Source organism: Mustela erminea, chromosome 10 (assembly GCF_009829155.1).
Source record: "Mustela erminea isolate mMusErm1 chromosome 10, mMusErm1.Pri, whole genome shotgun sequence".
In the NCBI taxonomy this organism is placed as follows: domain Eukaryota; kingdom Metazoa; phylum Chordata; class Mammalia; order Carnivora; family Mustelidae; genus Mustela; species Mustela erminea.
In genome coordinates, this window is record NC_045623.1 from 72,662,716 (window position 1) to 72,678,613 (window position 15,898).

At 49.8% G+C, this 15,898-nt stretch overlaps 1 protein-coding gene across 1 annotated transcript; it reads right to left on the reverse strand.

Moving 5' to 3' along the window:
- Positions 1-13,442: 13,442 nt before the first annotated feature.
- Positions 13,443-15,012, reverse strand: FOXE3 (forkhead box E3). Its single transcript, XM_032302424.1, has one exon. The coding sequence runs from the start codon at positions 15,005-15,007 to the stop codon at positions 14,054-14,056; it is 954 nt and encodes a 317-aa protein (XP_032158315.1). The 5' UTR covers positions 15,008-15,012; the 3' UTR covers positions 13,443-14,053.
- Positions 15,013-15,898: the final 886 nt, after the last annotated feature.

Genomic DNA, 15,898 nt, shown 5'->3' on the forward strand with positions numbered 1-15,898 from the left:
TTCCGCAGCCCTGGAGTGGGGCAAGGCGGGAGGGAACTGAGGAGGGGGCCTAGCCGTCCGAATCCGGTAACCGACGCAACATACACACACGCACTCGCGAGCGCGCACACACACACACACACACACACACACACACACACACACACGGAGGGAAGGGAAGGGCGGAGGGGGCCCAGCCGTCCGAACCCGGTAACCGACGCAACATACACGCACGCACACACGCACGCCTTCGCGTTTAGCCTTTCGGAGCTCCAAGCCGGTGCGGAGCCGCGTGAGCTCCATAGAAGCAGAGCAAGGGGACCAGGAGTCCCGGCCTTGCCGGGTAGACGCCCGTGACGGATTCCTGGGGAACAGCGACCTCTGGAGGAGCGGCGCGTCCACGCAGAGAGTCAGGAATAGGAGGACCGGGTCTAGGACCAGAGGGCCCTTTCTCCACCCACCCCTTTGGCAAAGTCATCCAGAGACTCATAAACTCTGGACTCCTCTTTGCTCATGCTTGCTTCCTTTCCCAACCTGTACTCATGTTTAAGATCCTTGCCCAAATCCCGCCTCATCCAGAAAGAAGTCTTCTCGAAAGCCCAAAGCATCTTGCCTTCGTCCTGCTCTGATCTCAGCACTGAAAGGCTGAACCCTTGACAAGAGCGCTGGCACGCCAGCGCTGCACAGCCGACCTGCTTCCTGCCTCGCGCTTCTCCAGAAGACCGTTAATCCGTGCACTCCACCCATCCCTTGCACTGCTTGCTGGGTGTGCTGTTTTTCTTTCCCTTCAGTAAATAAAAGGCAAGTCATTTATCCCAAAGTTAGGCTGCAGACTTTCAAAGTCCGTTTCCCAGAGGTGGAAACCCAGAGGGAAGGCTGACTTGCCCAAGGTCACAGAGCAAATTGGTAGCAGAGGCGGAACTAGATCCCTAACCTCTCATTTCCCAAGCCCAGAGCCCTCTCCATTTCACCTAGATGTAGGGAAGGGCTTATTTTGAGGGGTAAGGCCCGGTTGGGGTGTCCCGGAGCGGGGAAACACAGGAGAGAATGGGGTGGAAGGGGGGCACCGCTCCAGGGTGGGGCAGGAAAGAAGGAAGAGAGGACAAAGCTGCCCTGGAAACTTGTCACTTGTCACTCGCTTTCCTCAAACAGTCACTTGCTTTCCTCAAGCCCAGCGCAGATCAAGCTACTTTGAAGGACTCTAAATGTCAGGGGTTGGCCAAGTGTCTTCCATCAAGAGGTGGGTGGGCTGGAGGCTGGACACAGCCTCAATTCAGGCCAATATCGCCCTCCCCTCTGCCCTGGGAAGGGGGAGATGGGCTAAGAAATCTCTGCTAATACACACCCAGGCGTTGCTGCTAGACCTCCTAGCAGCAGGAGGAGGCCCCCTGGTGCCTGCAATTAGAACCTTGAAGGAGAAGCTGGGAGGCCCCAGTGATAGGTGCTCCCAGCTGCTTTGCTTTCAGGGAATCCTGTGCTTGTCTGCACAGGTGGCGCCTGCCTGTGTGTCCTGTCACCACCCACCACACACACACACACACACACACACACACACACACACACACACACGCGCGCGCCCGCGCGCTTGCGCCAACCCCTGCACTCCACTCCGCTTCTCTCACCCCGTTACCATTGCCGGCTGCTCGCTCCTGCCAGCCTCCGTCCTCCTGATCCTCTGCCCATTTCAAATGTCAGACTTGAGGAGATGCTTCCCCCCTACAACACTGCCCATTGGCCAGGCTATGAGGGGCTCCTGCCTGTGTGCCCCCAAAACACTTGACTCCCTCCACTGTCATCATTTATCTTCCAGTCTGTCACCCTCTATGGACTGTTCCTTGAGAACACTCATTATGTTGCCTTCATCCTCATGTTTCCTCACCTATAAAATGGAGTAATAATTGTACCTACCTCACTGAGTTCTTGTGAAGATTAAATGAGCTAATGCTTATAAGGCTGTCAGTCCGGTGCCTGAAACTGTGAAAGGGCTTATCAAACGTTTCTCATCATTATCACTCTGCCTCCTGCCAGACAAAAAACCCAGCACATAGTAGGTATTCCGTGAATGTTAGATGTGTGGATACAGGATCGAATGAGTAATGAATGAACAGTGTGCCAAATTTCTCCCTCTTGTCTGGGTCTCCCCAATCAGAGAGCTTCCATCACCAGTGGAAATACGTGTTCTTTGAAAACAGACATTGTTTCTCCCCCAGCAGTTCCCGTCTGGGGATGGGAATGAAGAGAACATGTTCCCCTGTGAGAGGGAGTCTTTCCATGGTCCCTGATCCCAGCATTCGTTAGATTTCTCTCTTGTGTTCCCTGCCTTGGTTTCCTTCTTTTAAAAAGGTTGCGACTCATCAAACCAGCCAAAACCGGACAAAATCTTCCCGCGGCTCTGTGTTGCTTATAAGACAAAACTCACTCTCCTTAGCATGATAAACTGAACATGTTTGGGGGTATCCCATCTCTCTGTTGGATAAGACTTCCCTTCCCACAGTCCACATGGTCCTGATGGGACTGTCCAGTCTCTGTGTCCTTCACACTGACTTCCAAGAGAAGACAGCCAACCCAGCAGGATCAACCATAATATTGCAAACCCAAGGCCCAGCAATTGGTATTGGCAGGAATAAGTGACCTAAACCAAGCCAGTCACTCCTTCTGTAAGATTTGGTATATGGACTCTGGGACTTCAGGAGGGCTGCTTCTCCTTTTGGACTAGAAGATCACATGGACAATGCTATTTGACATGGAAGCCCATACACAGGGGGGAAACAGCTTAAAGAGAGAGACAGCTTAACAACAGTACGGCATCCACTGTCTCTGCCCCAAAACTAGAACCCTTAGACTTTCCAAACACTCTAAAGATATTCTCCCTTCTCTCAAGCTTCTTGTAATGATGTTCTGCTAGTTTGAGTTGAATTTCACAAACAACAGAGCCACAAGAGAGAAGGATCCCGGGTCCCTGAAACCTTTGAGGTGCATGCCACCCTGAACTGCCTCACAGACTTATGGGAAAAGCAAACACATTTCCAATGTGGGTTAAGCCACTGTTGTGGAATTTTCTTGGGGGGGGCGGTTTGTGGCAGTGGTGGTGGAGTCCGTTACTCATAACTGAACTTAACCCTAATTAATACCAGGAGGGGGGTGGGAAAGGTGCCCTATAGACACAAAAGACTAGTCTAGGATCATTAGCCTGGAGGATAAAGGGCTCAGGGTTGACACAGCCGCCATCTTCAAATCTCTATAGGGCTGACCTGGAGTATAGAGACCAAGGCGGAAGGGAGCCTGAAGGTTGTCAGGATCTTCTTCCATGGAGTTCCAGTACCTGGGACTCCATGGAAGGAGAGCCTTCTAATAGGGCTGTCACTCACTGAGGTGATAGGCTATACTGATGGGAGTGAGCACCCCATCACTGGAAATGTGTGAGCTGTGGCTAGGTAGTCACTGGATAGGAATCTAGGTACAGCAGACAGACTATAAGTCTTAGAGATGGGTTCAGATCATGCTTCTATCACGTTTTAGTCTCCAACAAATAACCTTTCTAAGCCCCAGTGTCCTTGTTCATGAAGGATCTAGAGAGCTGGGTCAGAGACAGAAACCAAGGAAATTTCCTAGCCTGTCACCTCACAGAGACTCCTGACGCCTAGTATTCTAGCGGGAGCCAGCTATGGGTCAGGAAGCCTTGTCAAGGACCCTTGCTGACTTCTCCAGCCTTGGCATTTTTGAGGATGCCTGCTCCAATCTGCCAGCAGGATGGACCTCTGCCTGGTTTGTTCCTGAGACTGGAGAGGAGCAGTGGAGCCTGAGTTGAGGGGCCCGAGATTGCCTCCCATTGCTGCCGCTCCCCTCCTAGGTCCTCCACTTCCTCATCTGACATGTAAGAAAGGGTATCCCCTGTTTTGAACAGTCTGGCTCAGAAATCAGGACTCTTAACTACTGTGTCCTACCCACAATTCCAAAGGTGAGTGATTTCCATTCACAACAATACTGATAACCATGTTTCTGTGTGGTTTTGACCTGCTCAAGGCTCCTGCTCATCCTGGTCTCCATCAGCCAGAATGGTACCATCTGCTACATGAGCTGACGCCACAGACCTGGGCCAACCCAGACACTCCTGGGCTCCTGAGGGCCTTGTTTTATGACGTCAGTTTGGCTGCCCCTTTTTAACAGGCATGCCTCTCACAGGGCGCTTCTTCCTGGGTCTTCCTTCACCCTTTTCCCCCAACAAATCAGGCCTCTCCCAGTGAAATGAGAAATCCAAGGCCAGAGAGGAGCAGATCTTAGAACATGACCCAACAATCAGAAGGAGGTCACAACTGGGGATGAGGGATGGCAGAGAAGAGTAGACCGCAGCATTTGGCAGGAGGCTTGGAGGCTTGGACAATGGAGGTCTGAAGACCAAGCTTCCTACACCTGCCACTGATGCCCAAGGCTTGAAGAACGAAGAAGGAGCCATCACTCTGGACAGATTGGCAACCCAGGCATAGACCCCCACCCATGGTGGAGGTGGCAAGTGCCCAGGCTTCTCAGATCCAGAGGCCAAACCATCTGGTGAGGGACCCTAGTGAGAGGTTCTGATGGGAAGGTCACGGGGAAGAGGGCAGCAAGGTTTGAGAAAGTGGAATTCTGACCACAGTCACCAAGGGTTCTTTTGAGAAATAAAGTGGACACCGACCAGAGAGCCGGTGTGGTCATAGGGGGCTTGGTGTGCTGACAAGGACTGCGTGGAAATGCACTTCCAGGAACTTTTCCTGCAGATGGACCTGCATACATGGGACACATGCTGGCTCTCACTGCAGCTGGTTCCAGAACTCCAAAAGGTGGGAAACAGTGTAAGTGTCCATTGACAGGGGGTTGATCAAGCAAATAATGGCACATCTCATGAGGAAATAGTATGTTGTGTAAAATAAAATAAAGAAGTTCTTTATCTATTGATCTGGAAAGAGTCCAAGACATTTTATTGAGTAGAAAAAATTCAAGATACTTAACAGTGTAAAAACATTACGCTTCCAACTGTGTCTTTTTAAAGGAGAAAATAAGGTCTGTTTGTTTTGGTTTGTACATGCAACAAAAATATCTAGGAGGATGAATAAAAAACTAATAAACATTATTTGTTGGGGCAAATTAATGGGGAACAAAAATGGAAGAGAGACTTTTCACTGAATACTTTTTTATAATTTTAAAGCCAAGAGAATGTATAGCCAATTCAACAATTGAATAAATACTTTAAGGCAAACAATGGAATCATCCGAGTGAGTAACACAGAGTATGTAGAACATATGAGTAATAAAAACTGTAACTCTGTGGTAAACACTTTTTATGGGCTCCAATCCAAAAATATGGCTGGTGGCTAATGTGAAAGGCAGGGACATTTAAGTCCGATCTAGTGGGTGCCTGTGGGTGCTAGCCTGTCAGCCATCAGACAGGGCCGTAGGCGAATCTACTAGCTAGGAACCCAAACTTTCTACCTTACCCTTTTCCTCTTCTCTTTCCATCCTTTCCCTATTTCTGCCTCTTGTCTTGGTACCGCCTAAATTGCTTTGGAAGTAGTCAGACTTTTTTAGCCAGCCAGGCTCAACAGGGATTAAGATGGAGGAAAGGGGGTTTCATAGAAACTGGAATAGCAGGTCTTCTCCCTTCCTTCAAAACCCCAAACCAGAGCTTACCTCCTTTAGGAAGCCTTCCTTGTGAAGCCCACCAAGCCCCGGTCCCTACACAATTCAGGAACCAGTCCGATGCCTAAGCTGGGGCCTGTGTAACCCTCAAGCAGGGTCCAGACCTCTTGTCTTTAATCAATCTCCAGCCCCAAAACCTCAAGCCCAGCCTCCAGACAAGGGGTATCTCAGGCCAAAGTCCAGTGTGTCCAGCCCTAGCGAGGCTGCCCGGTGAGGGAAACAGGGTCGAATATCCTCACCCACCATCACAATGGCTTTAGCAGTTACAAAAGCATTATCACTCTGGCAGATAGGGCAAGGTTCTTTCAGAAGAGACTGAGGCTGAGCTCAAGGCAGAGGCTCCAACTGGTGAGTGACCAAGGTGACCTACGTGCTCCCTCATCTTGTCAGCGCTCTGCATACAATATTGTCACCCACCTATATTTGACTCCTCTGAGCAGGGTAGTGTCTGATTCTTCTGAGTCCTTAGCTGGAATGAGGAATGGCTGTGAAAGACAGAGGAAGGAAAGGGGTTGCCTAAGTGCTTGAGCAGACCCCATATTTCCGGACCTCAGCCCAGCATGCTTTCCTCTATTTCCCTTTCACAGAATAGATCAATTCTTGGCAGCTGGGACTGCTACCCCATTCCAAGCCCCCGTACAATGCGGCAGCTACCAAGGGCTGCCAAGAAGAATGGAGGAGGACGGGAGATCTGGGAGCGCTTCCCAGGCCAGGTGGTAACTGAAGCCAGTTTTCCTCTTCCACACCAAGCAACTGGGTTCCTCACTGGAGCAAGTGACTTTCAGCCGCATAAGCCACTCCCAGCCCAAACAGCATCCAACTGGATCCCAGTCAGGTGCATACAAGGTGGCCAATAGGTGGCGCTTTTGTCTCCACAAAAATGGTGAGGGGAGAGGAAGGGAGGAGGGGTGTACGGGGAAAGGGGTCTGAGTCAGGGAGCCCAGAAGGGGCGGGGAGTGGAAAACTGAAAGAAAAAGGAATCTAAGATTTGTCACTTGGCTTGGAATGTACCTTTCAAGATCAGGGCTGGGGAGGGGGCCGTGGAGGGGATGTATATTAGGGTGAATGGAGGAATTTGGGCGGGCTTTGGAGCCAAGTTTCTACTTCCATTTGCTTCTTCCTCACAGGCAGAGAATGACTTTGGAGTTAAGTGTACCTGGAATCAATTCTGGGTCAGTAACTTTGTAGCTTGACCTGGGTGAGTCACTTAACTTTTATGAGCCCCAATATCATATCCTGTAAATTGGAGCTGATAATTCTAATAGTGGCGCTCTGCATTCCAGGAATAAACTGTATTTGATCGTTTTTTTTTTTTGTTTTTTTTTTTTTTTTTTTTTTTTGTAATACACTACTAGCTTCAATTTGCTGATATTTCATCCAGGAGATTTGAATCTGCTTTCATAGGTGGGAATGGCTGTGTTTTCCATCCTCTCCACTTCTTTATCAGGCTTCGAAAAGGTCATTAAATAGAATTGGAATGACTTCCATTTCTTCTGTGTTCTAGAACAATTTATATAACTATACATTATATACATATAATGTATAATATGTAGCTATAAGAAAAATACATTCCGTGATGGTTTCACAGTATTCATGGGCAAAACCAACTAGCTTAGGTGCTCTCTGGTGGGTGCAAAGGAGGGACAGTTTTCTGACAGTGTTTTCTCCTTCTTCTGTACTAATGGGTCTAATGAGATTAATCACTCCTCAGATCAGTCAAGCCAGACAAGGTGGTCTACCACTCAAATGACCACTCCAAACTTTCGGAGTCAGCATGAGGCTACAATTATATGACAAATTTGTAACCTCTGTGGAATAAGAAGATTTTAACCAATGGTTGGTTTTTTCTATACCTTTGTTTTTCTGTTTTTGTTTTTTTAAAGATTTTACTTACTTATTTGACAGAGAGAGAGAGTGAACACAAGTAAGGGGAGTGACAAGCAGAAAGAGAGGGAGAAGTAGGCTTCCTGCTGAGCAGGGAGCCCAGTCCTAGGATCTGGGGATCATGACCCAAGCCGAAAGCAGTTGCTTAACCAACTAAGCCACCCAGGCACCTCTTTTCTATAGCTTTGTATACCTATTTTCCTCCATCACCATGGCTACCTCCTCCAAGCTACCATCCTTCTCTGCCTGGATACTACAGTAGCCTTGTCATCGGTCTCCCCACCCCACCCTATCCCAGATCCCCTCTAATAGTTTATTTAGGGCTATGAAATTTCCTCTAACCACAGGTTTGACTATATTCTGCAGATTTTTTTTTTTTTTAGGATTTTATTTATTTATTTGAGAGAGAGAGCATGACGAGTGGGTAGGGGCAGAGGGAGAAGCAGGCTCCCCACTGAGCAGGGCCGCCTGATGTGGGGCTTGATCCCAGGACCCTGGGATCATGACCTGAGCCAAAGGCAGCCACTTAACTGACTTAGCCATCCAGGTGTCCCTATCCTACAAATTTTAATATGTACTTTTCTCACCTTTATTAATTTATGAATGGTCTGTAGTTTCAATTTTTCTCTGACCTGAGAGTTATTTATGTAAGCATTTTTTAATTTTCAAGGGCTTCATTCAAAATGTGGTCCAAGAACATATTCTTACAGGAATTTATGAACATTTTTGGTTGTTGTTTTCATTTCAATAGTGATCTTAAACACATTCATATAAGCATATAATGAACCACTTACATGACCTCCTGATATAAATATCAGAGAGCTGATATTCAGAGTCCTCATTTACATTTATTGTCAAGTACTACTTCTTTAATCTTGAGACAAGGCAAAAAACAATGTTGACTTTATAAGTAAATGCTGCATTTGGGCCAGTTGGTGGCTTCATTCAAAAGAAAGCAATGGGAGGGGCACCTTGGTGACTCAGTTAGTTAAGCTTCTGACTCTTGATCTCAGCTCAGGTCTTGATCTCAGGGTCATGAGTTCGAGCCCCACGTTGGAAAAGAAAGAAAGGAAGGAAGGAAGGGTGGGGGGAAGAAAAGAAAGCAATGGAGGATGAATTTAGTCATCATGGCTTAAGGCATACCAAACCCAAAAGACCTGTAATGGAGCAGTCAAGGCCACATTTATGGTGCAAATGATTTATTTCGTTTCAGCAAAATGGTATCTTCTTTTACATATGATTAATGTTATATGAATTTTTATCTTGTAGCTCTGTTTGAATTTAATTTGTGAATAAATTTTTGTTTTCCAGTTGCATAAGAGACACAAGTCTAAGGATTTGATACCTGCCCATGTTAAATGATATTATAATAAAAAGTAAGGTCAATACTGGGGGTCCACAGAATTTTTTTGTTTAAGAGAAGACCACTGTAGCCTCCTGTATCTTGCAAAATCCTGTCTCACCTCATCTCCCAGAGAGGTCCTTCACATGGGCTTAAAACCAAACCTGTCACTAAGAGTAGAAGGTTTTCCATGTTGTGCATTTTTTCCTCTGCCTTCCCAAGTGAAAGCCCATGGGCATGAAAAATTGTCCAAAGGAGGCTCTCCATTGATTGGCTTACCTATGTCCCTTCCAAGGATGTCACTTTCCTATGTACTCAATTTTCCCTGTGCCAGCATGATGTTGGTCACTTTCTTGAACTGGGTCCAACAGACCTTCTAACCAGCTCAGCACCATCCTGGGACCAAAGCCATCCTTCCCATCCTGTCCCAAGTCCTCCTAAGTTCGGAGTCTGCCCCCTCAGCTCACCTATATATTCCTGTAAGGAACTCAGAACTGTCCCCTGCCTTAATCTTTTTGCCAAAACATGTACCCCTCATTTCCATAACACTGACCCACCTTCCCAGCTTCCCCATACACAAGGTATACTGAACCCATATAACAACCTTCCATTCCCCTCTTCCTAAACCCCCCAAAATAAGTCTACAAAGACACAGCTTTGACTCAAACATTTCATAGTCAAAGTGCACACTTCGCTTCTCATACTACAGTAATCATCTTAATTTCAGATGTGTGAAATTTCCCCCCAAATTTACCTCAGCTGAAATAAATAAATCAAGAAAAAGGATGATGTGGGATCCAGGAAGCAGAGAATCCAACACCGGATAAAGATGGAGGGAATTGGGGCACCTGGGTGGCTCAGTGGGTTAAAGGATCAAGCCCCAAAACATACTCTCAGGGAGCCTCCTCACCGCCCCCCGTCACCTCTCTGCCTACTTGTGATCTCTGTCTGTCAAATAAATAAATAAAATCTTAAAAAAAAAAAAAAAGATGGAGGGAATTCCAAGAAATCCCTAGGATAACAGTGAAGGGAAATTTCAGGTCCACATCTGAGCAGCAGACATGGAGAGCGATCAGCTCAGACTGGATCCGGAGGACAGAGAACTCTGGGAGAGATGCTCCCAGGAAAGGAAAAATACAACCACAGAAAGCCATGACAGATTTCCTGATAAATTTGACTTTGTGAAAAAGTTACCACAATGCTTTTGGAAGACACAGGAAGATTTAACCATAGGTACAAAGAAACCTAAGCAAATGAAAAAATAAGGCCTTGACTCCAGGAGAAGTGAAAAGTTTCCAGAAGAAGGAGGAGGAGGAAGAGGAGGAATAAGAGGAGGAGAAGGAGAAGAATTATAGGCTTGATACATTAGCATCCTATCAGAGAACAGTATTTACATGGTAGTAAGATGTAAATGCCAGAAGTGGGTAGTTTGGCAGGGATGGAAAGAAATAACCATTTTAGAGGTAAATGATTATTATAATAGGAAGCTAATCATCACTGTTTCAAGAGAGAGGAGTATAAGCATGGAAATGTGGGGTTGTCTGTGGAGCTCAGACGGTTAAGCTCCTGCCTTTGGCTCCATGATCCCAGGGTTCTGGAATCTAGCCCCAAGTCAGGCTTTCTGCTCAGCAGGGAGCCTGCTTTTCCCTCTCCCTCTGTCTGCCTCTCTCTCTCTAATAAATAAACAAAATCTTAAGAAAAAAAAAAAAAAGCCTGGAAATGTGGAACTATATTTCAAAGGAGACAAATAGGAATTGAAAGTAGATGCTTCTAGGGAACAAAATAGGGATCCTGAGAGTGGGCAAAGCACTATCATAGGACTTTGCTATTTAATTATATGTTTGTTTCAATTTAATAAAAACAAAAATTAAGTATCAAAAATTGTCTTCAGATTAAAGATGACTTCTAGCTTTCTACAAGAATGAAGGGGGAAATATTTACTTAAGGTGTCTGAAGGCTTGGACACCTGGGTGGCTTAGTCGGTTAAGCATCTGACTTCAGCTCAGGTCATGATCCCAGGGTTCTAGGATGGAGTCTGGCATTGGACTCCCTGTTCAATGGAGAGTCTGCTTCTCCCTCTACATTGCCCCCCTGCTCAGGATTGCTCACGCTCTCTCAAATAAATAAAATCTTTAAAAAAAAAAAAAGTATCTGAAGACTCCATTCAGATTATTTTCTCCAAAAAGGGGACAGGGAGAATAATTTTAAAATCTTACTTCTAGATAAGTGATTGGTGCTTTTGATTTTTTAAAAAGATTTTATTTATTTGAAAGAGAAAAAGAGAGAACATGAGTAGGGGGAAGGGCAGAGGGAGAAGCAGACTCCCACTGGGCAGGGAACCCAACATAGGGCTCGGATCCCAGGACCCTGAAATCACAATCCCAAGGCAAATGCTTAACGGAGTGAGCCACACAGGTGTCCCTGATTGGTGTTTTTTTTTTGTTTTTTTTTTTCTGATTGGTGCTTTTTAAAGAGAGAGTGGAATTAGAGCTTCTGTTTCTGTTTGTTCAACATCTACCAAAATGTGAAAATTCTTAGGGTACGATATGACATATTCTGTGAGGGCATAAATGGTCTCAAATCTGATTCTGTATTGGCCTAGGAGCCTAGGACAGGGCCTGAGTACACATAGCAAGTCTTGATGCATTGAATAAAGGAAGATTAAAGAGGCAAAAAAATAAAATAAAATAAAATAAAATAAAATCTCTGATTTTCCACTTCAGTGGTGACTTTTCTAGTATTTCTTTACAGACCTTTCCCATCTAGTCCTCACAGTTCCAAGACCCCTGGGACAGAGATCTGCAGGGCAGTGGCAGGAATGGAAATCCGAGCTCACAAGGCACTTCCTGGCTTCAACAGACTGCGAAGGGTTCTCCCCTTCCCTACACAGTTCTTGGATTTGGAAGGAATTTATCAGGAGGTTCTCTGAGGCAGGAGGAAGGGCTGTAACACCATTTGGAACTGAAGAAAGTTTACATTTTGATGTTTGTGGAGCTCTACTCCTTAGACACCAGGCAGGCTGGTTATTTGCTACCCGTTGGGCTCCAGAGGATCAATTCTTATCCAACAAATGGGGAGATGGTCTCCACCTCTACCTCTTTTGCAGGTCATTGCAAGACTGTTGAGTGTGAATAAATAGGAAGGTGCCGAAGTACTGTCAACCCAGTCATTATTCAGGAAGTCAGACACATTAGACCCCAGGGAGTCAGTCAGTCAAGTATTAAGGGAAGGGCTGCTATGTTTCAGGCAAATTAGTTCTGACTCTTGCTCACAGGGGTTAATAGCTGAAGGAGGGTGTCCATTCAGGTAATTTCATTCCACCCAGTCTGTACCCAGTGTCCTACCACCAAAGAGGGCCTTTCCTGCCTTCTCAAATTTCTTGCCCTTTCTCCCCTAGAAGCTGCTGAGTCTCTACCCTCACCCTCCAACACCACAAGAGAACTTTAAATTCTTGTAACTAAGAGAAGTGCACCAGGCATGTCCAACATCCAACACGCAAATCACATTCACCATGGACTCAAGACACATCATCCCATCCCCCGCCCCCAATGCTCAATCCAGGCCCTTCTAGACTGTTAGTGCTGGGGCACCTGGGAATGCCTGAGGATTAGCATTTGGGTCAGCACCAGGGAGCAGGACAAGGTGAAATTCCAACTCCCTCAAACTGCAACCTAGGAGTCTCTCCTAGGTGCTGCCCTGTCCGTGGTGCTGGGGACGGTCAGTAGTAACCAGTTCCGGTTCTGGTTCCCCCAGCTCAAACCTAGCGAGGGAGGTAGAACAGGAGGCATAGATGATGAGGCACAGTCCAGCTCTGGAAGTTCAGCAGGGGAACATGTGGTTCATGGTCCTCTTTCTTAAAGTGGGAAGTTTTAGACTTTTAAATTGAGCCCCCAGCCTTGATCTGGTGCCTTTCCTTCAGAATATTGTGCATACTAATCAGCTGGGAATTTTGTTAAAATGCAGAATCTGATGATTCAGTGGGTCTGAGGCGGAGCCTGAGATTCTGCACTTCTAACGAGCTCCTGGGTGATGCTGAAGGTCTACGGACCACAGTTTGAGTGCAAGGCCCTAGAGCACTCATTTCTCTGAGGACTGAGGACTGATCCATAAGCCCCATAAAGCCGGATTTTGCCCCTTTGCTTAGTGATGTATTTCCAGTGCCTACTCTGTGCTTTGCTCGTTGAATAAGTACTTGTCAGAGGAGTGGCCAGTGCTCCCTTATCCATGGGAGCTGGGAATAATCTCACACAGCAGACAAACCCCCTAACTGAATACAATCATGTACACACCCCTACCAGCTTCTGGGATGCAGCAGGTGGTGGCATTTTGCTAGGCCCACTATGTGCCCAGCTATGGCTTAATCACATCCTAATCCCACTTCATGAACCTTTGCCTGATAACTGACAAGGGGCTCACCCCGTGGCAACCCAAGATCCCATACAAAGCCCACTCTCTATTTCCCCAGATAACTCCCCCAGGTCACCAGCCAGCACACCGAGCCCAGAGAAGAGTTCTTCTTCTTTTTTTTAATCAAACCAGCTTTAATTAAAAAAATAATAACCCAATAAGTCCTACGCTTTTCAGATGTTGGGGCAGCCCACCAGCCCCCCTTTCAGTCCGGAACCCCCTGGTCCTTCTCATCTCGGAGATCTGGAAGAACTGTCCTCCAGGACTGGAATAACGCAGCCAGGTGTGTCTGTTTGGAAGGGGCGCTCTCTCCCAATAAGACAGGTGCAGACGGGGAAGGGAGGGGTGGGTGCAAGTCTGCGAGGAAACGGAGCAAGACAGCAAGGGAGTCAGGAATCCAGGAGTCTGACCTCTAGTGTGTTGTGAAAACACGAGGGAAGGCGGAAGAAGTTTGGAGCCAGTCGAGAAGGCGGCGTGAGAGCGAAGGTCTGGCTTCCGAAGGCTCGGGGCTCACCAGAAACTGGGGAGGAAGCTCGCCCGCGGCGATCCAGCTCCGGGACTTGGGACCCGATACTGGCGCCCCTGGGGGGAGCGCCCCGAGGAGCGCTCACAGTTGGGGGGGTAGGGGGTGGGGCCGAGGGAGAGACGGCTGGAGGGTGCCCGCATGGGGACAGCCAGGTGTCAAAGGTGCGCTGGTTCCCCGAGGCGCGCTCCGAGACGGGCAAAGACGGGCAGAGACGGGGCGCGCGGGGCGGGCGGCCGCGGCGGTTCACAGGTAGCGCTCGAGCCCGGGCGCGTAGCCCGGCGGCCGCAGGTAGGCCTCTCCGGGGCCGAGCGGGCCGAGCGCGGCGGCTGGCCCGGCCAGCGCCAGCAGGGGCTCGGCGGGGAGCGGGCCGGGGCCGGGGCGCGGCGCCGGCAGCCCCAGGCGCTCGGGGCCCGGCGAGTAGAGCGGCGGGGAGGCTGCGGCCGGGCAGGAGGCGAAGGCGGCGGCGGCGGCGTCGGGCGCGGGGCAGCAGGGCGGCTCGGGGGCGCCCAGCCCCGCCAGCTCAGGCGGCAGGCTCACCAAGCTGTCGACGCTGAAGAGGCGCGCGGGCGGCGAGGGCCCGGGCGCGGCGGCGGGTGGCGGCGGGGCAAGCAGCGCGGGGCCGGGCGCGGGCGCGTAGGGCGCGTAGGGGAAGGGCGGCGGGCCGGCGGCGGGCAGCGCGGGCAGCTCGGCGCGCTTGAAGCGCTTGCGGCGCCGCAGGAAGCTGCCGTTGTCGAACATGTCGGCGGCCGCGGGGTCGAGCGTCCAGTAGTTGCCCTTGCCCGGGTTGCCCGGCTCGCGCGGCACCTTGACGAAGCAGTCGTTGAGCGTCAGGTTGTGGCGGATGCTGTTCTGCCACTTGCGCGGGCTGTCGCGGTAGAAGGCGAAGCGCTCGGTGATGAAGCGGTAGATGGCGGCCAGCGTGAGGCGGCGGCCCGGGGCGTGCGCCAGCGCCATGGCGATGAGCGCGATGTACGAGTAGGGCGGCTTCCCGCGCTGCAGGGGCCGCCGCCGCCGCCGTCCCGGGCCCGATGCGGGGGCGGACTCCGGCTCCCCGCGGCCCGCGGCCGCCTCCTCTGGCTCGGGCCCCGGTTCGGCCCCGGCGAGTGGCGACGGCGGCGGCCCCGACGGCGCGACCGAGGGCAGGGCGGGGAAGCCCGAGAAAGCGGCGGGCGGCTCCATGTCGCTGCGCCCGGTCATCGGGATGCGGCCGCCCCTGCCCGCGCAGCTCGGAGAGAGCAGGGGCCTCCGACCCGCCTTATATGGACGCGGCCCCCCTCCTCTGTCCCCCCCAAGCCTGGGGAGAGGGCTCGGATCTTCCCCCGCCGGCCAGCGCCTCCTCCCTGAATCGCTTCCCCAATCCCCTTACCATGTTCACAGACCCCTGCCACCTACATGTCGCCCCTCCCTTGGTCTCTTCCCTTTGGGTCAGTCCTTCCAGACCAAGCCTCAATCCCTTCCCCATCTCCACTGGGTCGGTCCGGTCCTGGACCCATCCCCCTCCCCCTCTCTGTGGGCCTCTCCCTCATCTCCCTCCTCTTTGGGTCAATGCTAATCACAAATCCACCCACTCAGTGTACTCTTTGGGGCCCCCTCCTCACTATGCTCCTCCCAGTCCCGTCCCTCGGTCTTTCTCTCCTAGCCTTCTCCAGGTTCTTCCTACCCCAGATGGGGTAGAGATGAAAGTTCCCCAGGACCACCTTGCCAGCCTTTAGCGTCCTGACACCTTGCTGGTCTTGGACATTAAAAGGGTAGGGTAGGGGCAATGGCAGAGCAAGAAGGCCTACTTTGTCCTGGGAGAGGACATTTGGTGGCTCCAGGATCACCACCTCCTCTCTCTGCTACCTCCCACACAACCTTGTTCCTGTCCAAACCATTTGTAAGCATCCTTTGAAAACACAAAATCCTGAAAAGTGATCCAACTGGCATATTTGGGCATCATGGGACTGGCTGCTTTAAAATCAAGAGCCCCCAGTAACTCCATAACTTGAAGTTGCCTTTCTGACTGCCTCTTGTCCGTGTGCCTTCTGTTCTAAAGAAGGTGCTCCCTTTCTCTCTCTCGGTCTCTCTGTCTCTCTCTCTCTCTATCAC

Excerpts from the sequence above, each read along its gene's own strand:
- FOXE3 (XM_032302424.1), bottom strand. The coding sequence starts at position 15,007 with ATGACCGGGCGCAGCGACATGGAGCCGCCCGCCGCTTTCTCGGGCTTC.